This window comes from Gorilla gorilla, chromosome 16, assembly GCF_029281585.2.
Source record: "Gorilla gorilla gorilla isolate KB3781 chromosome 16, NHGRI_mGorGor1-v2.1_pri, whole genome shotgun sequence".
Taxonomy (NCBI): domain Eukaryota; kingdom Metazoa; phylum Chordata; class Mammalia; order Primates; family Hominidae; genus Gorilla; species Gorilla gorilla.
The window spans coordinates 58269895-58297716 of NC_073240.2; the positions used below are offsets into that span (position 1 = coordinate 58269895).

The 27822-nt window shown below is 44.3% G+C and overlaps 1 protein-coding gene across 5 annotated transcripts in view; it reads left to right on the top strand.

Moving 5' to 3' along the window:
- The window catches only part of CGNL1 (cingulin like 1), a 173147-nt gene that overhangs the window by 125667 nt on the left and 19658 nt on the right, over nt 1-27822 (top strand). For all 5 annotated transcript variants that reach the window (XM_055364037.2, XM_031002321.3, XM_031002320.3 and 2 more), the window contains exons 9-13: nt 13510-13716; nt 15186-15290; nt 20280-20432; nt 21367-21537; nt 25442-25603. In XM_055364037.2, coding sequence (XP_055220012.1) covers nt 13510-13716; nt 15186-15290; nt 20280-20432; nt 21367-21537; nt 25442-25603 — 798 coding nt within the window. The remainder of the gene's footprint in view (nt 1-13509; nt 13717-15185; nt 15291-20279; nt 20433-21366; nt 21538-25441; nt 25604-27822) is intronic.

Genomic DNA, 27822 nt, shown 5'->3' on the forward strand with positions numbered 1-27822 from the left:
CTCCTACTCCTGATGAGCTGGCCCCAGGGATGGGCCAAGTCTCTGTGACTCACACCCAAGAGGGCTTCTCAAAATCACGAGTCACCTGGGTTGATGTGGGTATCTTAGGGGTCAGACTGGGGTCCCCAAGGTCAGAGTACCCTGCCAGATGCAGTGCTTGTGGTCCAGTAAATGACAGCAGGTGACCTGGCTAGGGGTGGAGGGAGTGGGACTCTCATCAGATACATCCTGGAGGGCAACCTGAAGCTCAGAGTGGACCAGTTGAGGACTGGGCCCCCTTGTGTGTGGGGCAGGTGTTGCAGCTTCATCAGCCTGCGGTGTTCCAGGGCTCGCTCAGGGCAGGCTGGCTAAAGGCTTGGAGTGGAAGGGGTGTGTTATTAATCCATTTTCATGCTGCTGATTAAGACATACCCGAAGCTGGGAAGAAAAAGAGGTTTAGTTGGACTTAGAGTTCCACATGGCTGGGGAGGCCTCAGAATTATGGCGGGAGGCAAAAGGCACATTTTACATGGGGCGGCAGCAAGAGATAATGAGGACGATACAAAAGCGGAAACCCCTAATAAACCCATCAGATCTCGTGAGACTTGTTCACTATCACGAGACTAGGATGGGAAAGACTGGCCCCCATGATTCAATTACCTTCCCCTGGGTCCCTCCCACAACACGTGGGGATTCTGGGAGATACAATTCAAATTGAGATTTGGTGGGGACACAGCCAAATCATATCAGGGTGGTATGGGTATTCACAGTTATTGAGCAGCTGTCCCCTGTGCCCTGCGTGGCATTGTGCTGAGTACGCTGGGAGTGGCATGGCATTGCTCTTCCAGTTTACAGAGCAGGAAACAGAGCCTCCGGGTTCACTGCTGGTCATTGACGAAAGCAGGGTGATTATGATGATAATGATGATGAGGGTTAGCAGAATCACTCCTGTCTACTTAGTGCACAGTGCACGCCTGGCCACATGCTATGTACTTTACACACGTTACATTTCATCCTCACCACCACCCTGTATGTCAGGTACTATCATTGCCCTTTCAAAGTGGAGGAGATTACAGCTCAGTAAAAGGTAGTTGACGGGCTCAGAGTTGCATGGTTGGTGGGCGGCTGAGCCAGGATTTAAGCTCAAGTCTATCTGAGTCTGGGAGCCCAGGCTCTTTCCTTGTTAAAGCCCCACTTGTCCTTGGGAATGAAGCTTGTGATGAACTCCAGATTTTGTTTTTAATGGATGTGAGCCAGGTGGGCTGGATCTGCAAGTATAATAGTAGGTCTTTACCTGATGTGATAGGCTAGATGATGTTGCAGTAATAAACAGCCTCCAAAGCTCTGTAGCTTAACGAAGAAAAGCTTATTTCTTGCTCATGCTTCACATCCAGTCATGGCAGGGTTGGAGTTGGTTGCTTTGTTCCTGAGTCCCTGGGGGACCCAGGTGTTGGTGATCTCTGCAGTGGGGTAGGAGGAGGATATGGTAAATCACTAATGGGCTCTTGGAGCTTGTACCTGGACATGTCACCTGCCACTTCTTGCATTTCCTTGGCCAAAGCTAATCATATGGCCACTCCTGACTTCAAGGGGGCAGGGAAGCACATTACATGTGTTTGGAGGAGAGAAGAACTGGAAATATTAGGTGAACAGCACTAATGACCCTCACAGTGATTCATGGGGCCTGTTTGGTCAGCACCCCAAGATGGTTCCTTTTTAAAACAGATGAGGGCTGGCCCTAGAGCAGTCCTGGGGAAGGTCTTGGATTAGACGTGGTTACTCCATCCCTCCCACTCTGTCTGTCCCAGCTCTTTTGAGGGAGGGGGCGGCATTTTATTCTCCATTCAGAAAAGGAGGGACCGAGTGAGAGTCTTGCCAACAGCATGGCTGGGAAACAATTGCTCTAAGAGGACGGGGGCCAAAAAGTCACCACACCTCCTTCAAGGCCTCTGTATAGAAGGAAATCTGTGATTTATGCTCTGTAACTTCTGGGTGGTACATAGTAATTCCTTCCTGGACACTGTTTGCTGTGTATATAGCAACTCATCCTTTGACATTTCGCACCATTATCTTTCATTTTTCTTGATCCGTGCAGTGAATGGATCCATAACGCCACCCTGTTTTTAAGAAAGCTGAGCTGTGATTTAGAGAAGTTGTTACTTGCACAAAACCTCACAGTGGTCAGGTGACTATACCAGGATCAGGACGTTTCTATTCTGGCCCCATTCCCCTTGCTAGTCAGTTAGAGCTGGCTATTGACCCAGGTAGCCTGGCCTTGCAAGGAGGAACCAGGGGACTCTGGGCTTTGTAGGAGCCTGGTCTGCTCAGCTCTGTCTCAGGGAACAGCCTACTACTTTAAAGGAGGAAATAATAAAGGTCACTCTTGTCAGGTGTCTTAACCCTGTGGGTACCAGAGTCAGCCTAAACGCTTGTAGCAGTCTTGGTCCAGGCTCTTGCCTACCGAGGCCATGTCCTTTTCTTTCTCCAGTCCCTGCTTAGCATCCCTCCTGTGGCCATGGAAATGTGGGGCAAACGGAAAAGTTGACAGCTTTCTATACGGAAATTTGGTCTTGTTTGGGGCTGCAAGGAAGCACTAATGAGAAGCGTCCATTGCATTGAAAGTTCTTGGCCTCAGCATTTGTACTTAAGTTCTGAAAATGGCATGATTTTTATAATTCAGGAGAGACCCTTTCAGCATTTATGGATATATGGTAGCAAAATGGGAAAGTTGAAGGATCCGTTTTCACAAATAACAAGACTTCCGGGCAGGGGTGCAGGGCAGAACTGTGGACTGGAGTAGGCCTGTGAGCTTCCAGATTGAGCCTTTGGCTGCTTGTTTATCTTCTTTCTTCAAAAATCCTGTTGAACCTGTTGGACATGTGTGTGCTGACAGCAAGCTGATTTGTAATCATTTGTAAAGCCATGTGGTCTGTCTGTGACAGCGACTCTAACTGGGAGTCTAACGCTTGCATTTACCCGGTTCCCACCCCCCAATATTTTCCTAGTGACGCAGAGCGCTGGAAGCAGGGCATTGTCTGGGTGGAGTCCCTTCCGCCAGCCAGCAGCTCCTTGAAGGCGAACAGCACTGCAGGGGCATGTTGGGTTCTATAAACAGAACTTTTACATGCTGGTCACAAGGTTAGCTTAGACTGTGGCTCTCATGGTGAGGGAAGTGGTGTCTTATAAATATGATGTGAGGCTCCTTTTATCTCCTGGAAACTGGGGAACATTTTGTAAGAATTTTTCTAAGGAGTGGTGTTAAAAAAACAAAGCAAAGGCACAATGGAAGGCCTAAGGCTGTGTTTCAGAGAAGCCCCTGAAATGCAGTCTTGGTGAGTGTGTGGATGTAGCTGAAGCCCCCAGCTGGCAGGTCCGGGGCCTCCTTTTTACTTCCCTGGCTGGCTCTGGGGAATTTTCCCTCAAGCTGCTGCCCCCACTTGGAAGAAACTGGTAGCAACTAGCAGAGGTCACAAGCAAGGAGTCAGAGAACCGGGTTCAAGTCCTGAGTGTGTGACTGTTGTCTACCCAACCTTAACGTATTGTGGTCATTGACTGAGGTCTTACTATGTGTCTGAAACATTGCTAGGTGCTTTGCATAATGTCTCAATTCATTTTTAGAATAATGAGAAAACTGAAGTTTCGAGAAGAACAAGCAGGACCAATTCAGGTCTGCTGACTCCAAGGCCTGCGCTCTTTTTGTTTTCTTTTGTTTTTATTAAGATAACATTCATATAACACAAAATTCATTTTAAGCATTTTACAGTGTGCAGTTCAGTGGTTTTTTATATATTCACAATTTGGGTAACCACCACCGCTATCTAATTCTAGAACATTTTTATCACCCTAAATGAAGCCCCTTTCATCTGAATTCCCCCTTTCTCTCATCCTTTGTCAACCACTAGTCTACTTTCTATTTGTATGGATTTGCCTATTCCGGACATTTTATAGAAACAGAATCATACCATATGTCAAGACCTGAACTATGGAGCATGTTGTGTTTCGGAAAAATCAAATCACTTAACTGCTCTACATCTATTTAGTTGCAGTGTGTTGTGGTCAGAAGTATTTTTATTTTCTTCTTGAGTATCTCTGTAGGTTTATTGTGTGTCAAATGCATTCTGTGAGCAAATGTGAGGATTTTATTGTTGTAACTTTTGTCTTGGACCTATATTTTAATTACAGGCCACTCTGAGAGTGAATCTTAACTAGTTTTTTTAAAGGGAAGCATGTTGACTTATTTCCTAAGGACATTATGAAGAAAACCAGAGACATTTTTAACCTATGTAATCACTGAGTTGCCATAGGAAAAACTGGGTAATTGAATATGATTAAAAGGGAGTATCTTTTAGGTGGTTCTGTAAGCAAGAAAATTGCCACCAGGGCAACAAAAATACAGGATGTAAATAAAATCTTCATTAAGCAAGGTATATGTAAACTCTACAAGTATGGCAGGTTAGTGACCATAAGGAGAGAATGGCCCTCACCTCTGGATGCTGTGGCAGGGACATTGTTACAGATGATCTGGTTTAAATGGCAGCATTTGAAAATAAAATGTAAACATGAGGCAGTAGGAGTAGAACCTCTAGTCATCTTAGCTCACTGAATTCCAGGACTACCTAATGCTGCCTGACTTCTTCAAGTTCATTCTAGAATCCCAGACTGTTAGAGCTGGCCAGGACATTGAAACAAGATAGACTGACCCTTTCGTGTTGCAGAGGGAGAAAGTGAAGGCAGATGGAAGTTAAATGATTTGTCTATCGTCATCATACATGAATTGTTAGCGGGGTCTGGTCTAGAATTCACATCTTTTAACAAAAAGAAATTGAATATTGATCTGTATGATTTTTGGCATTGGAATCAACTCTTCCTTGGAAATATTTGGGACCTGGGTGATGAATACCCTCTACTTCTTTGCCACTTCCTTTGCCACATTTATTTCCATCTCTCCCATGCACTATTTATTTGTGCCCCTCCGCCCTCCCCCCCCCCCCACACACAAACAAAAAGAGCTTATCACTGTATAACCAACTGAGTTCTGAACTGTAGATATGTTGGGAGAGATTGGTGTCGGCAATTTTGGTAAATACAGTGAGAGAAAACTTGGAAATTCTGATGTTCTTCTTGGAGCATGGGATTTAAAAATATTTTGCAGTGGCTCAACCCCATCTTGCCCAAGAAATGATAAGTAGGCAAATCAAAAAGGAGGAGGGAAGGAACCCATCACTTTACATTACTAAAATAATTTCAACTTTTTAAAGATTTGTATCTCTTTTTTGATTTTCTCATCTGTTTAGGTATTACTGATTATACCTTCTTTAAGGATGTGAATTGAACTCAGAGGGGGTAAGAGCTTGCAGAAGGAAGGTTGCAATGTGAGCTGGCTGCAAAGCCTGCAGTAGCGCACAAGCGGCCTAACGCCAAATCCCAGGAACTGAGAATCCTACCAAGAAGCATAAAGGATTTGACCAGTTAGGAGCTCAGCTCAAATCTCTGCAGAAAGGCCCTGAGAGCTGAGAAGGGTCCAATCAGCCTAGACTTCACTACTGGAAGGGGTATCCACAGACCAGCATCATTGGCATCACCTGGGAGCTTGTTAGAAATGCAGAGTCCTGGGTACCACTCCAGACTTCCTGAGTCAGAATGAGCGTTTTAATGAGATCTCTAGGTAATTCATTAAAATTTGAGAAGCCCAAGATTAGAGACCTTATGCCAGGGAAATTAACAAATGATTGGGAGAAGGGATGAAGTATGCTAGTTAAGACTAAAATATATGCTGTTTCTGTACCTGAATAGTTGACCTTTGCTCAGGTGAGGGGGAAGCTGAAGACACAATATGGGGGACTTGCTTTCCTAACACTTCAGAGTGAGGAAGGGATGCATTATTGTGACCCGGGCCCTATTGTGCAGGTGAAAGCAGACGTCCACAGCCATGATGGTGAGAAGACAGTAATTTCCCAGCAGATGAGCTGACCTAGGGAATGCTTCTAGTACCTCTCAGCTGGGATCCTGCAACCCCAACACACTGGAGCGTGGGGGTGGCCAGCGAGATGGAACTGACACCAACATTGCATTCTCTGGATGCCCCGGCCTCCACGCCTCAGCTGTTTTCACTCATTCAGCAAAAAAGAGAGACAGAAAGGAAACAAAAGCCGGCTGTGGCAGAGGCCGTGTTAATTAGTAAAACCTGATATGTCTGTGTACTGGGTCGGCACTAGGACAAGCAGGAGGCCCTTGGCCTATGTGGTTACTTGTTGTCCATCAGGAGCGAGCCTGTCCAAGGTGTCGGGTCCGTGTACCTATAAGGAGCGCTCCTCAGCTTCCTGAATCAGGCAGAACATGAAAATGGGGCCATTTATGGTGCCATGGGGGGTTTTGTGCTCGTCTCTTGTGTCTCCAGGGGCCAGTGTGAACACTTCTAAATGTGGGTGTTAACCCATGAAAATGTGGAAAATGTGCCAGCCTGCAGGCAGGTGATTATTTGCAATGAATGGCTTGATGGCAAAGAGTGGGATTTCACTTTCTTGCATATGTGTGATACAATTGTTATATTTCTTTTTTCCTTCTTTTAAAATCGGTAATTGGAGCATATGGCTAAAAGTCAACTATTTTTAAAGTAATGGAAATTTAGCAATTCAGCATGTTGAAGCATGCTGTTTGGCTGTTTTAGAAGAATGTTTTTCTTAGATGCCATCAGTTTACCACACCACCCTTGACTGGGAAATGGGGCTAAGATTTTAATAAATTAGCCAACCAAGAAACCTGACTTACCCTTGAAATAAGATGGGTGTCATCTTCTTTGTGCAGTGTAGTCGCCCTGGAAGGACTATTAGAAGACCTCAGTTCTCTGTTTTGAGAAGTCTAGGCTTGATTTTTTTAGCTGGTAAAAAATGTGCAGGTAGTGGCCTGAAGCCAAGTGTGACGATTTGGAACCACAGCCGGTAAGCTGTGTGAAGTCCTTCCCTTTTGGGAAGCAGATGTGAGTTTAGTGGACCTAGCAGTAATAACAAGGGCTATGATGAGAGCTGTAATCCCATTTAACTAGTTATTTACAATAATGTACGAGGTGGGCAGCTTCATCCCCCTTCTTCAGATAGGAAACTAAGGCTCTGTGAGGCCAGGCCCAGTGGAAGGCCCAGCAAGAGGCACAGCCTGGGTTTGGATCTGATCTGGCTGACTTCAGAGCCTTTGCTGTTTCCTCTAAACAGACAGAGAAGCATTTTTAGAAGTATAAATGAGAATTATTCTGGAGGTGATTTATGTCTGTGTTAGGATGGGACATGTGTCTGTGTGCCGGGTGGGCAAAGAGGAGAGTGCTTGGCAAAGTCACGGGGTAAAAGTGACACCACTTCCTGGAATACCAAGAACACAGTATCCTTAATATAAAAAGAGACATAATAGAATGAAAAATGCTATGGTGTTGAATGCAAAATTTACATTCATTTATAATGGAAAAACCCAAGCCTTGAAAGCAGTTCTTTGCAGTCCCTTGGATGTCTCTCATCACCCCACACTGGACTTCTCTGCCTTAGGGTTGCTGGAGTGGAAAAGCTGGGGAAGCACTCGTGTAGTTGCAAGTCCTGGGCCATCTGGGCCTTTTCCACTCTCCCAGCTATATGTGGTGAAAAGGAATTGCTTAACTATGTAAACTGGCGTGGGAGAGTTGGCGCTATGCTGTGTTTGTACAGCTGCTCCTGGGGCTCCGGCTCCGCTATCTTTCATGGCCCAGAGGTACCCATGAAAAGACAAAGGAAGGGTTTCCAGAGGCTGGAGGAGGTGAGAACTTGGCCGAGGAGGTGGGTTGTTTTCTGAGTTCCTGTGACCATTGATGGTCAGTCTTTTAAAAGAAAATGTATATTTATTTTTAAAAATGGTAATACATGTTGAATTTCCATGGTTCAGAATTTAAAAATTGCCAGAGGGTTTGCAATTGAAAACTTCCTTCTGCTGTTTTCCACATAGCCCCAGTTTCCTGCCTCATAGTCAGTCATTGTTACCAGTTTCTCATGTAGCCAAGTAAATACATCTTTATCCCTCTTACCTTCTTTTTATACACACAGAAGCATGCTATATCTACTAATCTGTCCCTTGCTTTTTCCTCACTTTCTTGTTCTTTTTTTCTCCCAGATGCACAAGATACTATTGACCTGATGTAATTTATTTAACTAGTACCTAATTGGCCTTTAGTAGTGTGCAATCTTTTGCTATTAAGGTACTGCAGTGAATAATCTCATTTATATGTCATTTTGCACACATATGGGATAAAATGATAGACGATAAGTTTCTGGGTCAAAAGAAATGTACATTGTAATTTTGATGGATACTACCAAATTGCCATCCAGGAGCCTCGTACCAGTTTCTAGCCCCACCAGCAATTGATGAGAATACGTTTCCTCACATTACACATACTGTGTTATCAAACCTTTTGATGTGGCTGCCTCATAGCTGAAAAAATAACCTTGGTGTAATTTTAAGTGATGATCCAATCTTGAAAAATGATAGAAAATGTCACAGTTGTTACTTTTGCCTTTGTGGTGATGAATCTGGTGCGGTGTTTCCAACTTTTTGGAGTGGCAGAGGAATCGACTACCTGTACAAGTGAATAATAGTTAAAATATTGAAATGCAAATCCATATAATTCTTTTAAAACAAGACATCACATAGGTGGTAAGATACGGCCAAATGAATTATTAAAAACTGTGTGCTTTTTGGTTTTATTTATGATGGTGCTTCCTCTCTAATATTGTTATAACGTATAGGACTTGGGATCAGAGAATCGTAGAAACATAATGCCAGCAACTTCAATGACTTCAGCAGTACTTGTTCCCAGGGAACTTCCACTTGAGTTGCTCTTTACCAGCTCTGTCTTGGTGCAGTTCTGCTGGCTTTGCCACATCCATGAGACACAAAGTCTCATCTGGAAAGATGATACATAGATCCAAGCATCAGAGCACTTCAAAGTTGGGAGAACTTTGAAGGTCCTCTCCGCCATGTTTCTTTTCTTCACTGGGAGGTCATGGAGAAGAACTTACATGTAGTACTTGCCTTGAACAAAAGGTTAGGATTTTTATTTTTATTTCAGATTCCATTACTACTGCAAGTGAATTAGGTATGGTTTCAGGAAAGGAAAGTTTGTTCTATGGGCTTTATATAAGAGGTGAGCTGGCCATGTCGGGGTGCGGGAGCATGAAAATGGGAGAGGACTTTTGGGAAGATTTGCTAACATAGGCTCATGTTAAATTATTTGTAAACATAATGTGAAGACATAGAGAAAAACATAGTATCACTTTACAAATAATCAAAAAAGGACTAAGTGTCTCAATACACACAAGGTCTCCTAGTGTCATACTCAGCCCATGCCACTGAAAGTTAAGATTGGAATAAATCCCTGCCAGCCATAAGCTGGGTGAAGAACTTGCATGCCAAGTTCTAAACATCACAGTTTAGTCCAGGTTCCCTTATCTAACATGCTAAGGTGCTAGTTAGGCCCCAATCCAGGTTAAATCAGGTCTGGTTTTCAGTATCCTCATTCTTCCTGAGATTTCCGGGTGAATGAAAGGGTGCTGACCACACATCTAAGTGTTCTTTGCTTTACTGAAAGCTTTGGGCAGATGGTCTTGAGCCTCTTCTTCCCCTCTCTAACACCTCAGCAAACCTCCAGACCACGGGGGTAAATGCATCATCTCTCTCCACCATCCCTACTCCAGCCCCAGGTTTCCCGTAACTTTTGTTTACCCTTTTTTTTTTTAAACAGCTGTATTAAGATATAATTCATATAGCATATAATTCATATAATTCAACTATTGAAAGTGTACAGTTCAGTGGTTTTAGTATTCACACAGTTGTACAACCATCACCACAGTCAATGTTAGAACATTTTCCTCACCCCTAAAAAGAAATTCCATCGCCATTAGCAGTCACTCCTGGCCCCTTCCCCATATCCCTCCCTGTATCTCCCTGTAGCAGCCCAGGGCAATCACTAATCTATTTTCTGTCTCCGTAGATTTGCTATTCCAGACTTTCATATAAATGTCAATATGGATGTGTGTATGTGTGTGTGTGTGTGTGTGATTGGCTTCTTTAGGATAATGTGTTCAAAGTTCATCCATGTTGTGGTGTGTGTCAGTATTTCATTCCTTTGAATGGCCAAATAATATTCCATTCTATGGATATGCCACATTTTGTTTACCCATTCACTGTTTGATGGACATGTAGATTGCTTGCACTTATTGGATACTGTGAATAATGCTGCTATAAACATTCATGTACAAGTTTTTATGTGAATATATGCTTTTTCTTTTTTTTGAGATGGAGTCTCACTCTTGTCGCCCAGCCTGGAGTACAATGGTGTGATCTTGGCTCACTGCAACCTCTGCCTCCTGGGTTCAAGCGATTCTCCTGCCTCAGCCTCCTGAGTAGCTGGGATTACAGGCACTTGCTACCACGCCTGGCTAATTTTTTGTATTTTTAGTAAAGATGGGGTTTCACCATGTTGGCCAGGCTGGTCTCAAACTCCTGACCTCAGGTGATCTGCCCGCCTCGGCCTCCCAAAGTGCTGGGATTACAGGCGTGAGTCACTGTGCCCGGTCCCTTGTTTTTATTTCTCTTAGCTATATACCAAGGAGTGAAATTGCTAGGTCCTACCGTAACTCTGTGTAACATTTTGAGGAACTGGCAAACTGTTTTCCAAAGTAGCTGCACCATTTTACATTCCTACCAGCAATGTATAAGTGGTCTAATTCCTCTAAACTTTCCCCAGTACTTGTTATTATCTTTTTTGTTATAGCTATCCTAGTGGATGTGGAGTGGTATCTCATTATGGTTTTAATTTGCATTTCCCTAATGACTAATGATGTTGAATATGCTTTCATATGCATATTGGATTTTATATACTGTTCGGATCCTTTCCCCATTGTTTATTTATTTATTTTTTTTTGAGATGGAGTCTTGCTCTGTCACCCAAGTTGGAGTGCAGTGGTCCCATCTCAGCTCACTGCAATCTCTGCCTCCCGAGTTCAAGCAATTCTCTCGCCTCAGCATCCCAATTAGCTGGGATTACAGGTGTGCACCACCACGCCTGGCTGATTTTTGTATTTTTAGTAGAGATGGGGTTTTATCATGTTGGCCAGGCTGGTCTTGAACTCCTGACCACAAGTGATCCGCCCGCCTGGGCCTCTTAAAGTGCAGAGATTATGACGTAACCCACCGCACCTGGCCCCATTTTTAAGTCTTTTTGTTACTGAGTTAAAGAATCATTTATATATTCTGGATATGAGTCCTTCATTAGATATATGACTTTTATTTCCTTTCATTTTGGTCGTTGTCTTTTGACTTTCTTGGTGGCATCATTTGCAGCACAAAAGTTTTAAATTTTGAAGAAGCTTAATTTATCTGTTCGTTCTTTTGTCACTTGTACTTTTGGTGTTGTAGCTAAGTAGCCTTTGCCTAACCCAAGGTCACAAATACTTGTTTCTGTGTTTTAAGAGGTTTATAGTTTTAGATCCTACATTTGGGCCTATGATCCATTTTGAGTTAACTTTTGTGTATGGTATGAGGAAGACGTCTAACTTCATTTCTTTTTCATGTGGATATCCAATTGTAGTGGCACCATTTGTTGAAGGCTATTCTTTCCCCCATTGAATTGTCTTGGCGCCCTTGTTGAAAAGCAGTTGGCTATACCTGTAGGGGTTTATGTCTGAACTCCCAATTCTGTTTCATTGATTTATATGCCTTCCCTCATGCCAGTACTGCCCTGTCTTGATAACTGTAACTTTGTCTCAAATGTTAATAGGAGAGTTAGGGCAGAAGTGGGCAATCTAGACTTTTTCTTTCCCTGGTCTGACCAGTTACTAGATTCTTTAGATCCTTCCTCAAGTTTTCAACTACACTTTATTTCTCCTCTTGTATATTTTTGTGACATGTCCTCTTGCTGGTTTCATTAGGAGATGATATCCTGATAGACCTGAGAAGTCTCAGCTGTCTGACACCTTAGTTTTCTCCTAGCAATGCCAGCTAACTTCATTCTAACTCAGTTGCTTGGCTCCGATGGGCTTTCTCTGTTGTATGGAATTAAACCTTTGGGCCATGAAAGGATGCTCTGGTTCCTGAAATTCTCTAACTGGTTAGGTTCAGGATAATAAGCTTACTGTACTGTTAAGAGAAGTAAAGATCTTTCCAACAGGCTATATAAGCGAGCAGTTCTAGCAGATACTTCTCACACATGGGCTGTGATACAGACTTTAAAAGCCTAACCTTGTCCTCCCTGGGCCTTTCTTTTATTGCAGGCATCTGTAGCATTGTGTTGTAGGCATGAGATTTGCTGATATTGGCATCTTTGTAGTAGTGGAGAAATGGAGGACAGGTAAGAGATCTGCCTGGAGAGGTGGAATGTGGGGCAGGACCATTTCCCATCACTTCAAATTGCTAAACCGAAGAATACAAAGCCCCTGTGACCTCTGGAATCAACAATAACCACCCTGAGATTGTCTTTCCTTTCTGTTGTGGATTGTGTGCAGCATACCTAGAGCTTACACTATGAACTGTATCCTAATTTAAGCTAATTTAAATTTCTGTTTTATATTGGACATGAAAAAAATTTGTACTCTGAAGCTGCCCTTCCTCAAGAGCTTCTATTAAAGATCCTGGGCCAGGTGTGGTGGCTCACACCTGTAATCCCAGCACTTTGGGAGGCCGAGGCAGACAGACGATGAGGTCAGGAGATCGAGACCATCCTGGCTAACATGGTGAAACCCCGTCTCTACTAAAAATACAAAAAAAAATTAGCCAGACGTGGTGGCGGGCGCCTGTAGTCCCAGCTACTTGGGAGGCTGAGGCAGGAGAATGGTGTGAACCCAGGAGGCGGAGCTTGCAGTGAGCCGACATCGCGCCACTGCACTCCAGCCTTGGGGACAGAGCCAGACTCTGTCTCAAAAAAAAAAAAAAAAAAGAGACCCTGCCCATGCAAATGGGGCAGGGAAGTGGACATGTCAGAAAGCGAGGGTTATGAGGACAGGTTCTGGATTCAGCCTGCCCGAATGCAGTTCCTCCTAAGTGATCTTGGACAAGTTACTTAAACTATCCAAGTGTCAGTTTCCTCATATTTAAGATGGCGATAAGAAGAGCACCCACCTTCTGGAATTGTTAAAAGGTTGAAATCCCATGTAAAGATCTTAACACAGGCAAGGGTTGGCAAACTTTTTCTATAAAGAGCCAGAGAGTCAACATTTTAGGCTTTGTGACACCATAGCTCTGGGGTTTCTGTTGCAACCACTCGGCCCTGCTGTTGTAGCTTGAAAGCAGCCACAGACAGTCTGCAAATGGAAGGGCGTGGCTATGTTGGAATAACACTGTGCTTTTCAAAACAGGTGGGGGGCTGGGTTTGGCCTGCAGGCTGTCGTTTGCCGACCCCTGGCTCAGCACAGGGCCTGGCTAAGTGGGCACGATGGGTTTTTCATAAATGCCAGCCATTCTTCCAGCCTGGGGACAGCTCCTTGACATCAGTCTCCTTGTTCATTTGCTTTGTGTTTTTAACAGAATGTCGAGGTCTTGGCGAGCAGGAGCAACACTTCAGAGCAAGACCAGGCGGGGACCGAAATGCGCGTGAAGCTTCTGCAGGAGGAGAATGAGAAGCTGCAGGGAAGAAGCGAAGAGCTGGAGCGGAGAGTTGCTCAGCTTCAAAGGCAGATCGAGGACCTGAAAGGCGATGAAGCCAAGGCGAAGGAAACGCTGAAGAAGTACGAGGTGAGGCTCGCTGGGCCCAGGCCCAGCTTTGGCAGCTGCTGCTCCTTCTTTCTTTTTTTATTTTTTATTTTTTTTATTTTTTATTTTTTGAGACGGAGTCTCGCTCTGTCGCCCAGGCTCCTTCTTTCTTGTGTAAGTGATTTCAAAAGTGGGGAAGGGATTTATTGTCATGATGTAGTAGGAAAGGTCAAGGCAATAGTGAATACATCCTCTCTGCAAGCCATTTCTTTGTTCCCCTGGGAGTGGCATGACAGGGAGGCCAGGGAACAGGGACGGTGAGGTCAGGCGGGAGCACAGGTCTAGGCACAGGAATCCCCACATACCCAGATACCAGACATACCCAGCCTTCCATGGCTTCACACAGGCATCCACCTGAAAGGGCTGTCTTAACACCACCATTAGACCGATTCTCACTCAAGACTATTTATTCTTTTTTAACTCATTGTTGATGTTTTTGAAGTGACACTGATTTTAACAAGCCAATTATCTGGTTGGCCAGACCTCTAGCAGTGGGAAGCTGTGACTGAGAGATGGCACACTCTCAGCAGTAGGAAAGGGCAGCTGACAGTGAAGGAGGAGACACACGTGGTCACTGCCTTAGTCTGTCCTGTGCTGCTATCATGGAATACCACATTGGGGTAATTAAGGAAAAATAGAAATGTATTTCTCACAGTTCTGGAGGCTGAGAAGTCTAATATTAAGGTGCCAGCCTCTAGCGAGGGCCGTCCTTCTGTGTTGAAGTGTGAATGGCATCACATGGCAGAAGGGCAGAGGTGGAGTGGGGAACTGACTGGCCAGAGGGGGCCACACTTGTCCATTGACCAGGAACCTTCTCCTGTTGTGACAGTTAGAGCCCATTCATAAGGGCAGAGCCCTCATGGCCTCATCACCCCCTAAAGGTCCCACCTTTTCATACCATTACAATGGCAATTAAACTTTCAACACGTGCTTTTTGGGGGACACATTCAAACCATAGCAGTCATCCATCAGGACCAGCTGGATACCTTTTATAAAACTGTGTGTGTGTGGGTCCATTCAATACCTACTGTTTTCAGATCTCCAGGAATAAGGCCAGATATTTCTATTAAAAAAAAAAAAATACCCCAGCTGGGTATGGTGGCTCATGCCTGTAATTCCAGCTACTTGGGAGGCCGAGAGGATCACTTGAGCCCAGGAGTTCATGACCAGCCAGAGCAGTATAGTGAGACCCTGTCTCTAAAAAAATAAAAAATAAAAAATCACCCGAGATAATGTGGATGTTCACACCTGGCTGAGAACTGGAGCTGCAGATAAACACACACATCCAAGAACACGGCTGTCGTGTGCCACTTTGGGTCTGTGACAGGCGCATTGTGACCATAGCCACTGCCATATCTATGGGTGTCTTCGGTGTTCATTTGATTCCACTGAGTCAGTTTCATAGGTACAGCACACATCTAAGTGCACACTGACCCAGTGTTTCATTGTAGGGAGAAATACGACAATTAGAGGAGGCCCTTGTGCACGCCAGAAAGGAAGAAAAAGAAGCTGTGTCAGCCAGAAGGGCCCTGGAGAATGAACTGGAGGCTGCTCAGGTAAACACCAAGGGCTGTTGTCATTACTCCCTCAAGAAGAATGCATAGAGACGCAACACCAGAGGGATGTGTGGAGATTGTCCTTGGCCCTCTCTTTCCATGTAGCTCCCTTTCACCCATAATAACCACTCAGTTATTTGAACTATCCGTCTAGACCAGGGATTCTCAACTGGGGGGGATTTGGTAATGCCTGAAGACAATTTTGGTTGTCACAACTGGGGAGATGCTACTGGTGCCTCGTGGGTGGAAAACAGGGATAGGGATGCTGTTAAACATCCTATGAAGCACAGGACAGCCCCCACTGCAAAGAATGATCAGGCCCCAAATGTCAGTAGTGCGAAGGCAGAGAGCCCTCCATTTAGACATTAAAGAGCTTGACAGCTTTCCAAAGATGAAATATGAGTGGTGTGAGAAGGCCGGCAGGACTGGCCTCCGAGGCGGTGTGGAGTCTGCTTTCTGGCAGAAGACAATTTCCTTTCTTCTGTGAGCAAATGCACTCTATAGAGTACATTCCTTCAGGATGGCTATTCAGAGAGGCAGGAGGAAGTCATTTCCTTGAAACTGGATAGCTATCGCTATTCAAAATCAGTAGGTTCTTAGAAAATTAGATTTTCCCATTTGAAGTACATTCTCAAGAAAGGCCTGTACTGCCGTTCTGATTGACTTTGCACAGTGACCTCCGGGTGATGCAGGTGTGTCCTTCTCCTATTGGCTCTCGGGATGCTGCTTAAGTATCTCAGGTGAGTTTCTGAGGAGGTAGAAGCCAGTGTTTTTGAGAGTTGTCTAAGAGGAAGGTTGTTAAAGTTTTCCATTCCGGACCCACTTGTAGTCAGGGATAGGTGAAGTGGGGGCATTAAAAGTGTTAAGAGCCGAGTCAGGTTCAGATTTGTAAATGCCTTGTTGCAGCTTTCCTGGAGAGTGTTCAGCTTCATCTCCTAGAGTATAGAGGAGAGGAAGGATTCCCACAGGTCAGCCTAGCTTGGGGACTCTCCCCCCAAATCAGAAGCCTGTGCCTTCTCCTACTCTTGGGACAAAACTCGTGTTTGTGTATAGTAAAGTCCCAGTTTTTCCTGAGTTCAATGTCTGACTGCCTTCACTTTGGATTTTTTTTATTTCTTTAAATCTAGATCTTCATTACAAAATCTTGTGGGGTTGATTCTGTGTGGATGGCACTTTTGCTGTGCTGCTGTTTAAAGCTTAGGTTGGTTACTGTTACCCAACCTGGCTGCCAGAGTGTGGGGTTTAAATTTGTGAGCTGGTTGGGGGCAGAAAGAAAGGAAACATATTTGTACTCTATAGGGATAAACATCTCTACCTTCATGGTATGTCCACACCAAGTCCCCGGTGCAGCTATGGGTCTCTCAGAACTTTTCCTTTGGTCAAACAGGAACTTTTCACACATATGGAAGTGGTTCCCCTGCTGGGAATCTGCGCTCATAGTGAATTCAGTGCACAGAACAGGTGATGGCCTTGGGGCCTGAAGATCTTAATGTAATCCCCACCCACCCCCACCTCTGGATCTCTAGCCTTGCCTTGGAAATTATCCCTGACATGTTACTTTTGTTGAGGCCTGTTTTCCCAGTGGTGTGGGGATGGTGAGAGTGCTTCATGCAGTGTGTGGCCGTGTTAGCCACTGGCAGTGCAGCTGGCAAGAATTAAAAATGGGCCTGACGGTTTCACTCTTTACCTGAATTATCTGGTCTTAAAAGTAATGCCATGAAAAAAGTACCATCGCTCTGAAATACTTTGTTTTCTTTAAAATTGGAGACCAGATAGTCAGCTCCTTTTGTTTGGTTACTCTTTCTGTGCACGTCTCGTCCTTGAAGCTGGCAACTCAAAGGGACCTTAGCCCTTGAGGAAAGAAAAAAGTAACTGGTATTTTTCTCAGTCTTTGTGCTATTGGTCTATTGCATCTTCACGTATGATAAATAGATTTCTTTACATAGTAGCTGAAGACGCTGGTAAATTTATGTCTGATTTACCATGACTCAGTTAAAAAGTAGCAGAGGGGCATACAGATGCTGTTCTTGGTTTGCTCAATGCCCTACCGCTTGCTTCAGGACTGTGTTGCTATCTAGGGCTACTGGAACTGCACTTAAGGCAAGGCATCTATGTTTCTATTTTAAAGTGCCTTCTGCAGATGGGGAAGTAAAGAAGCCTTTGCTGGAGAAACCACAGTTCTTTCCTTCAGGAAGGGATAACAGTGCATACGTTATTCCTAGGGCTTTCCCTCCCACCCCATTGGACTTTTGAGTATTGAGACAATGAAGGAAAAAGGGCCCAAGGCTTGCACTGTTGCAGCCCACAGACACTGAGTGGCAGGGACTCCAAGAAGACCAACTTCCTTCTGGTTAAGCTGCCCATTCCTTGACACCCATAGGCTCACCTGCAACTTGTTTGTCGTTAATATGAGCTAATTGGGACCTCAGTCATAGGGTAAAATCTGCGTCCATTGACAGATAATGGTCCCTGAGCTCAAGGACACTCACCCTACATGTACCCATGTTGCGTCTCAGATTCTCCAACCTGATATATTTTCCCTAAATTTTCATCTCATTATTCGTCAATGAGCTTGTATTGCTGGCCTTGGAAATAGAGTCTCTGTAGCTACAGAGCATTTCACTCCTGATACTGTCCACATGAAGGGTCAGAAAAATGCAAAGTTGCCATGTTTGCTTCTTTTCATGTGAATTTGGGACGTTTTCTCAGCAGTGACTTATTGGAACATATGTCTTGAATTACGGAGGAGGAAGACCGTTGTTCTAAACAGTGTTTCTAAACCTTAGTAGATATTAGAATTATCTGGGAAGCTTTCAAATGCAAATGATTATGGGCCCCATGCTAAGAAAAATTGTGATTCCATCAGAAAAAGCTAGAATCTATATTTTAAGTACAGACACCCCATCCTTGCTTGGTGATTCTAACATAAGAAGCCTTGGGATCACTTTTGGGGATAGGCATTCATTTTTAATAGCTAAGTGTTTATCATATGCCTAGTAGTGAACATACCCAGATAGACAGAAAATCTCTCCCTTGCCTTTACAGAGCTTACTACCTTGCAAAAGAGGGAAGCATATAAGAAATAATTTAAAAATAATGTAGCAAATATATTCTTCTAGGCAATGTGTGTGTGCTGGGATGGCAGGTGTTGGCAGGCCCTAGGCCCAGAGTGGTGAGTCTGTGGTGTCTTTTGTGGTTCAGGAGAAAGAGCCAGGCAGCCCTGCCTGAGCCAAGAGTGGAGCAGAAATGCATGCACGAACCACATGGAGGCTGAGTAGAGCTGGGTTGGCTTGTCTGCTGCCTGGAGCCCTTGGGATTGGGGTCTAAGAGGAGGAGAAAGGCTGGGGGATTCCTATGGGGAGGGGGTTGAGTTGGATCCTGAAGGTTCTACAGGAAGCCATTGGGGGCCCTCTGTATTTGTTGTTTTTACGGATTGACGTTTTTTGGGACATGTGTTTTGAGGGTTTTGTCCCATACCATACCTCACTGGTTCTATAACTCCTCCTCAACCTTTGCCCCAACACTGCTAAATCATTGATCAACAGAAACCCCAGGTTTGACCCTGCTTCTGGTGGGTGCCCAGCAGCAGCTGTGCTGGAGCACACTCCTGCTAATTCCCCCCACACTGAACTTCTGATTACCTTTCTTTTTGCCACCATCTTTTCCCCAACAGCTTTTGTTAACCTTGGTTCTTTGCAGCAATTAACTTCAGCAGGTCGGCCACGTTGGCTGCTTCTCAAAGTGCAGCCAGCCCAACAGAGCCCAGGGACCGGAAGGCCGCTACGAGTGGTGTTTTAGCCCCACATCACATGGTTGGCAGAGCAGATCTGTTCCTATGCTCTGCAAACCAGGGGAGTCCGAAGTAATTTGGAATGTTTTCAAGATCCTGAGTTACTGCCTGTGGCAGCAGCTTGTAAACTGTTAAGCACTGTACAAATATAAACCATTGTTCTTGTGCAGTCACTGCAGGGACACAAGACTGGGTAGGCCCTGAGCTGTTTCTGTAGTGGCCCAGTCAGCCCTCAGTGCCTGACAACGTTTTCGAGATGATCCAGTCTGTGTTTGTGTCAGGTTGCTCTGTTCCGAGTTGTGCGTCTTCTTATTATCCTTGTACCTATGGCCCTAATGCTTAGCCATTTAAAGAAGCCACCATAACTTTCCTATAATATTTTAGGATTTTATTTTGGAATTGCATGTTGTTTACATAAAGAACATAAGTCTGTGTGACTTTGTGAGATGAGAGCCTCAGGGGAACTAAGGGGAGTATTGCACTCAAGATAGTTGTATTTTATGGTAGGCACTAGTATTTGGTGCTGATTCAATCAACAACCACCTACCTGACTAGTATTTTATCTGAGTAGTGTCTCTTCCATTTAACACCTTCTGTTCATCAAGTTCACCAATCTGTGTGTTTCCAAATTCCTTTTTGCCTGTGTCTGAGTCCAATTCATGGATTCTGTTGATGACAACTGCCTTTACCCAAATGGACCTTTGTTCTGTGGGGTAGTGTTCTCTTAGCGATTCATTTTTAGTTATTTTAACTGTAAGAACCATCTGCATAGCATAGTAAATACTGGAACATTAGGTGTGATGCTGTGTGTCACAGGATATAAATTGCCAAGTAGGTTTAGATTGTTGTAATGTATAACTTGACCTTGATTTTCAAGCATGAACATTCAGGTTTTCAGACACTATCCTGAATTCCCACTACCAGCAGCCTTGGCCATGTATTTCTGTAGCACGTTGTTTGTCTGCCCCTTCATTCCTGTGGATGTTTTTGGGTAAGTCAGCTTTCCTTTTTGGTCCTTGAATTTCAGAACCAACAATGCCTTTCTATCTCTCTGACGGCTTTATTTTGATCTTCTTCCTCATCACGAATTTAACAGATCTGATTGCTTTGCAGTGTGACTATGAAGTTCCCTGTGCCACCCGTTCCTGTGGCTACCTGGTTAGTAGGTGACAGCACTGTCCTTTCCCTGCCATTTGCAGGGAAATCTGAGTCGGACTACCCAGGAGCAGATGCAGTTGTCTGAGAAGCTCAAAGAGGAGAGTGAGCAGAAGGAGCAGCTAAGAAGGTTGAAGAACGAGATGGAGAATGAGCGGTGGCACCTGGGCAAGACCATTGAGAAACTGCAGAAGGAGGTAAGGGGCTGGAGTAGGAAAGAGGATGTAGGGCCAGATGTCTTTGTTGGACCCAGTCCCCTCTGAGGGTCTAGTGAAAGCCTGGGAAACCTGCAGTAGGTCTAAGCACAAAAGTGTCAGGGATTTGCAGATCCCAAGAGGCAGCTCTTTGGATTTGTTGAAAAGATAGAAACTGGTCTGGAAAACATTAATGCCAGTACCCTCTGGATTCTGGGCACCAGAATCACCTCTTAACAGTTAGTAGAAGAAGGCTGTGTGTCAGTGCAGATGGAACCAATGTTGACTGAATCAGAATCGACATCTCTGTGCAGAGTCTCTACCTTTGCATCTCTATTGCTTGTCCAGGAGTGTGAAAGGCAGCTTCAGAGCTCAGTAGCTGCTGCTCTTTCTCTTCGTGTCTGCCCCACCATACCCAGAAGGGTAAAGGCACAAAGCTGGCAGGCTCTCTGTATTCTGGGGGTTGACATGAGTGTCTGCTGTTTTCTGACGTGTATTATGTACCAGGCACTTTACTATTTTGTTTCTAACTAGAATTTTATCTGTATCTGCTGATAAAATTTTATCTGGATCTGCGGATACTAATTCTGACAACAACCCTATAAGGTAGATATGATTTCAGTGTTTCCATTGTGGACATGGCCAGGGCCCAGAGAGGTTAACGACGTGCCCCAGTCATGTACTGGTAAGTGGCACAGCAGCCCTAGGACCCTGAGGCTGTGTGCCTGGCTCCAAAGGACGTGCCTGCTCACTCCTCCATGCTGCTTCCAAGTCACAGGTGCCCACACATGGCCGACTCAGGATCAGGTGCTGGGCCATCTTTGAGGGGGCCGTAGAAGAAAGGGAGAAGAGGAGATGTGCTGTGTGTTGAAAAGGGACCCAGACCCTGGTCTCAGAGCATCCCAGGGTGGGCTCACACCCGTGTCACTTCTTCTAGATGGCAGACATTGTTGAGGCCTCCCGTACCTCAACCCTGGAGCTCCAGAACCAGCTGGATGAGTACAAGGAGAAAAACCGCAGGGAGCTCGCAGAAATGCAAAGACAGTTGAAGGAGAAAACCCTGGAGGCAGAAAAGTCCCGACTGACAGCCATGAAAATGCAGGATGAGGTAATGCCTGGCCAGATAAGTTCTTCCTTTATCCCTTATTCAAAGTATCCTTTGCCCTGAAAGTCTTCTGTGAGGGACTTGGGGGTAGATTCGTGAGACAGCTTTGGTGCTTGACTCTTCATTCTTCACCTTCTGGATGGGTTCTGTGGGCAAATGGCATTCTGGAGCACAAAGGACCCACCGGTGGACTGTGAGGCTAAATGGACACAGCTTTAACCTGACCATTTTCTTGATGAATCTACAATTTTTTGCCTAAAATGTTTAGCTGCCATTTGTGGAGCAGCCATGATGTGCCCAGCTGTGTCCAGATGATTTGTTTATATGCTTTCATGTTTTAATTTAATCCTAGAATAGGGATTACAGTAACTGACTGTTTTTTGGCCATTGATTTTTGAAAATACAGACTTTTATTGGCATGAGGGTGGCGGACAAGAGTTTCACAACAACAATAATGGCGAATAAAAGAAATCCTCAGGAATTTATGAGTATTGAAATGATTAAAACATTGGTTTTATATTTAAGAATAATTGAGCAAAGAAACCCAAATGCTAGCTCCCTTCAGGCTTGGCCTCTCAAGAACTGAGAAAAAGAAAGGGGATGTTTTTGATTGTTTTAATGGAAAGCCGGAGGCTTCAAAATGTAAGCACAGCCTATGCTGATTTCTAGCTATACCTCTTGCCAACTGGGTCACCTTGAGCAACTTAACCCCAGTTTTCTGAGCATATGTTTCTACCTCTTTAAAAATATACCAAATATTAGTGACTTAATTAAATGAGATAATATGTGAGACTGTGTAGCAGCGAGTCTGTACATCCCGGACACTTCATAAATATTAATTTCCTTTTCTTTAATTTTAGGGGCTTATTGTTTTTCATGAACAGTGCCGAGAGCACCAAGATTCCACAGGAAAACATTTTTTTCTTTAAAAAACAAACTTTAATTTCTTTGATGATCAAAGAAAAGTCACCCATGAGTCAGTGCTGAAACTGTGTAAAAGAACAATAGATATTTATTGCAGGCTTCTAGAACACTCTTGAAAGGCCCCTGATAATGGATCCCCTTTGGCTCAGGGTTATATGATACAGGACTCCAAGTAAGAAGTGAAATTAGCACACTGACATCACAGTTCTCTTTGGTATTAAAAAAAAAAATCACAATTATTACTACAGCACAGAGGCAGAAGGATTCAGGTATCTGCCAGAACACCAACAAGCACCTGGTCTGATTTGACTTCAAAAGATCACAGTGTCACAATGACCCCTGAAAAATACTTCCCGTTGCGTTTTATATAATGATTTTTATGATAGAATCCTTGGGTTGGAAGGAAACATAGAGATCCTCTTGTTAGATAAGGAAACTGAGGTCCGGAGAGACTAGTTAAGGCCAGATGGAGACCAGTATTGTTTATAAAAGAGCAGTCCTTCCAAAAAAAAAAAAAAAAAGGATTCCTTGCAAGGAAAATAAAGATGGCCCTTCCTGGATTTTTCTCACTGATGCAGCCCTGTGAGACACTGTTTCCATGTGAGCAACAGACATGGACACCTCATCATTCTGCAGGGAAACTGCAGTGAGATACCACCCTTGACTAAGATGGTAGAGTGATGGAGTTGTTTAAAACAAAAGTGAATTAACAAGCCAAGGTCACTCTGGATCCTTAAAAAACTCAAGCTCAACTCTGTTCACTGCCCCTCTGCTTGTGTTTTGATTGAGCTGGTTGAAGATCTTGGTTAAAAAAAACCCCAAAAGCTACAGGAGTCCGTTCTAAGTGCTGTAATAGTGGCTGCCTTTGCTTTGAGAGAAATAGGCATTTTTCACCCATTCTACCTCTGATAAGCATGATCTTTAGAGAATCGAGACTTAGTGATTACCATTGTTCAGTTTATTTTCTAAATCTCTTTTAGCAAAGGGTGATTTTAACTACTTAAAGGTAGCACTAGGAAGTTCAAAAGTTGTTTGCTTGCTTATGATTCAGGATACATTGTTCACAGACACCATGCTAGTTAATCTCTTCTGCCGGCCCTCGTCAAGGACTCTGAGTATGACGGGGCCCCTACCGGGTGTTAGGAGGGACCTGCTGGGTGTGGAAGGTGGGGCTGTGCTGAGCAGTGGAGGAGGGCATGCTGGGCATTGGGAAGGGGGACAGGAAGGAAACGCAGGCTGCACATTTGCCTGTCATTCTTTCTGACCCTCACACTCATGTTCTTTTTGGGTATCATCTCATTTGATTCTCATAATAGCTTTAGAAGGCTGATTTTATAATTATCCCAATTTTGTGAATGAGGAAACTTGAGTCATAGAGCGTTTTTGTTTTTGTTTTTTGTTTTTTTAATGCTCTGGAATATAGCACATCCTCTGTTTCCAGAAAATGTCCCATCACTGTTTTCCATGGGGTGATTTTCATTCTGTGCTTTCATGTACTTTCTGTCATGGTAACCACTAAAACCAGATGTGGGTCTTCATCTGGAGATGTCATCTTCAAGGCTAGGCTGTTCTCGTAGAAATGCCCAGTGCTCCTGTCAGCCTCCCAGAGAAGAACACATTTCCTCAAGTTTTTCCACGGGTTCTCCAAAGCTGTCCTCAGCTACTGGGGCTTTCCAACTCTCCTGTGACAGACACTGCAGAAGGGTGGCATTCTGTAGTGGAGATGGCCATTCGCTTTCATATACTCTGAAGGAAACAGACCCCCTGGTGTATTCTATTCCTGAGACTAGCTCTACTCAATACTAGTACCAACTCCAAGAGGGTAGGACACTTAGAACAAAGCAGACAGCCTGCGGCTTCACCAGATCAGCCCACACAGATGTTTAAGGAAGACCTACTGTGCCCTGAGCTGGCTGGTCTCCCCAGGGAGCTTCCAGAGAAGTTCAAGACACAGACTGGCCCTTGTGAATCAAGCTGTTTTGTCTGTTGCACTTTCTTCAGAGCTGTTAGTTGAGTGCCACCTTGTGGATGGAAAAAGAACAACATTATAAATGAAGATAGCTAATCATGTTCTTCTACAAAGCGGTGGCTTTCCCTAATGTGCCTGTGTATGTTGTTAGGTTTTTTGCCAGTAGGTTGCTTTGCGGTCATTAATTCAGTTGTGTGTTCTTTTTCACTGAGTTGAAACCTCTTTTGAGGTGACAGTGATACAGGTAGACAATAAATTACCCCCTGGGAAACATGTATTTAGTTAAGGGGCTCTCGAGAGTTTTTAACATGACCGAGTAAAAACGACATTTTGCATTCAGCTGGGCATGGTGGCTCGTGCCTGCAATCCCAATACTTTGGGAGACTGAGGCGGGCATCACCTGAGTTGAGAAGTTCAAGACCAGCCTGGCCACCATGGTGAAGCTCCATCTGTACTAAAAATACAAAAATTAGCTCAGTGTGGTGGCATGCACCTGTAATCCCAGCTGCTTGGGAGGCTGAGGCAGGAGAATTGTTTGAACTCAGGAGATGGAGGCTGCAGTTAGCCAAGATCGCACCACTGCACACCAGCCTGGGCAACAAAGCAAGACTCCATCTCAAAAAAAAAAGACAAAAAAAAACTATATCTTGCAACCCAGGAATACACGCATCTGCACAAATATATGAATGTCTAGCACAAAAGATTTGCAAATCAATATTTGCTAATACTCTGGTATTTTTTCTGTTCTATTTAATTAAAAAGTGCTGGTCAACATCTACCAAATAGAATTTGTAACCTAATAGGTTGCTGCCTGTAGCTGGAAAACCCCCTCTTTTTACAAAAAGGAAAGTGAGGCCCAGAGGGAGGTAGGACTTGCTCAAGGTCTTCTGATCTCCCATATTGTGGGGGTCCAGCTGATCTTCCTTTTGGTGGGGTCAGCCTGTGCACTGTCTGTGGAGGTCTCTATGCTCTTGATGCACCCCAGAAAACCATCCCAGCTGTCTCTCCTCCTAGATGCGTCTGATGGAGGAAGAGTTACGGGACTACCAGAGAGCTCAGGATGAAGCACTCACAAAAAGGCAGCTTCTGGAGCAGACGCTGAAGGACCTGGAGTATGAGCTGGAAGCCAAGAGTCACCTCAAAGATGACCGCAGCAGACTGGTCAAGCAGATGGAGGTCTGTGGGCCGCACAGTGTGAGCTGGGGGACCTGCAGAGAGCGAGGCTGGGCCACGAGAGAAGCAGCCTCTTTGCTCTCAGCTCAGCCTTTGGGAAGTCTTGGGTTTTTATTGTCTCCCACAGCTGGGTGTAGTGAGGTTATTTCTTGATTGAAGGAAGGGGCAAGTCATTTATAGACTCAGGACATCAGAGCTAGAAGGAATGATGGATATAATTTAGTCTAACATTCTCATTGTCTTGAGAGGAAATGGAGCAGATTCCCAGGGACATTAGGTGATTTTGCCTAAGGGCACAGATAGTTCCTTTTCTGTTTGTTCTTTGGGGCAGTGCTTCCAGCTAACTAGAAGGAACCAGACTGCTGCAGGTCCGGAGAGGAGCCTCCTAGGAATCGTCATCCTTCATTTGCCACACCACATTCTCCATTCTTGCTTCCTGTTTCTGGCCCATTTTCCCTTATAGGTTATTGGGCTTTGCCAGAGCTCGCAGCACACTGTGGCTCAATTTACTGTTGTATACATAGTATGTACATAGTCCAAGACAGCATATCAGAAAGTGCTGAATGCAGTCACCAGATGGGGGTGATCTAGTCACAAGCTGAAAACACCACATATTAGAAAACTGTAAATGAAGTAACAGAATCTAAGTGTGAACAGTTCACTGAGGTTGACAAGAAGAACCTTAGAATCACTCCATCTGAACTTTTAAAAAAGAATAATTCTTAGGGGCAAAACTAACCCCCAGAAACACACACACACACACCCCAGTAGAATTTAGAGAGAGGGAGAGACACTGAAAAAATGGAATTGAGAGAGACACTAAAAAATAGCCTCAGTCTTTTCAGAGAAGTTAAAATTGTCAAAGTTTTGATAAAAGACAGTGCTCAAGGCCATGGAGAGATGGCTTAAATTCAAAATCAATGGAATTCCTGATTCAACTTTGCAAATAAACAGAAATAATTTTTAAAACCTCTAGGGGACTTAGTAGCTGTTTATATCTAGGGAGTGTTGTTTAAGTCATTGAAGATTTTATTAGATGGGCCTCTTTTAGAGACTAGAATAACCTGATTACAGTTTTATTGCTCTTTTGTTGGACTGCTGTACATTTTGCTAATGTCCTGGCTCTGATCTCTTTAGGTGAGGTAATTTTAAGGCAAGCTAAGGTCAACCCACTTAACTAGAAACTGATTATTCTAGGGCCTTAAACAACCTGGCTCAAAACAAGCTAAAGCCTCTTCAGGCAGTGGAGGAAGAACCTTTGGAGTAATGGCCCTGGCCTGCACCCTTAACACTCCTGCTGGGTTCTGTGCAGTATGGCTTTTAGGCAAGAAGAGAGTCTTATAAAGAGGTGCTTTTAGCTGGTGATTGGGTTGTTAGGTCATTTCCACTGCTATATCCTGACTAAAGAGATCGTTTCCTTTGGCCGACTTAGGTCTAGAAGGAGTGGCATAGCTAAGTTTCATTTGCCCCTTTGCAATATTTAGCTATTTTCTCATTAATTACAAAATGAATGGCTCTGAAGACCCTGCTACCATGAGATGCGCTTGAGGGGTGTTTCGTCCCCTAAGAGGCGGCTAGCAGGACCATCTTGCTGTGACTACGTCTTGCCTGCTCCTTCACTAGCACTTAAATTAATTTTCAAGACTCAAGAGCTCTCCTAACGACGGACATTTTCTGTAAACTCAGGTGGCTGTTGTATGTAAATGCAGCTCTTGTGGATCCTGAGTGATGTCTGACTATAGTGAGACTGGTCTTGGAGGCATCAGGAACCACTGAATAAACAGGAGGCTTCGGTGCAGGGCCCAGCTCCAATCCAAGTTGGCCTTTGAGATGCTCGGCTCCTGGGTGAGGGTTTTCTAGCTTCCCTATAGGTTTTGATCACTACCTGGGGGCCGTTCACAGACAGTCACTCACAAGAATCCTGGGTGTTTTATTGTGATAAATAGAATAATATTTAGGGATAGAGGTGTCCATTGCTTGTCAATCCACTTTGGCAATTGCAGAGACAATATTTATATACAAATGCTGCCAGTTCACATTTAAAACTTGGAATGCCAATTGCTTTTTAGCATTTGTGGCTCTGAGTTTACTTAGACCTATGACAGATTGGCTGGTGACAGGAGAAACACGTGCTCAAGGCTGACAACCCCCAGTTCTAAGTGGGGTGGTTTGTGTTAGAAGCCTCTTTTCTTCATACACAAAGCTGCTTTGAAATGTTTTTC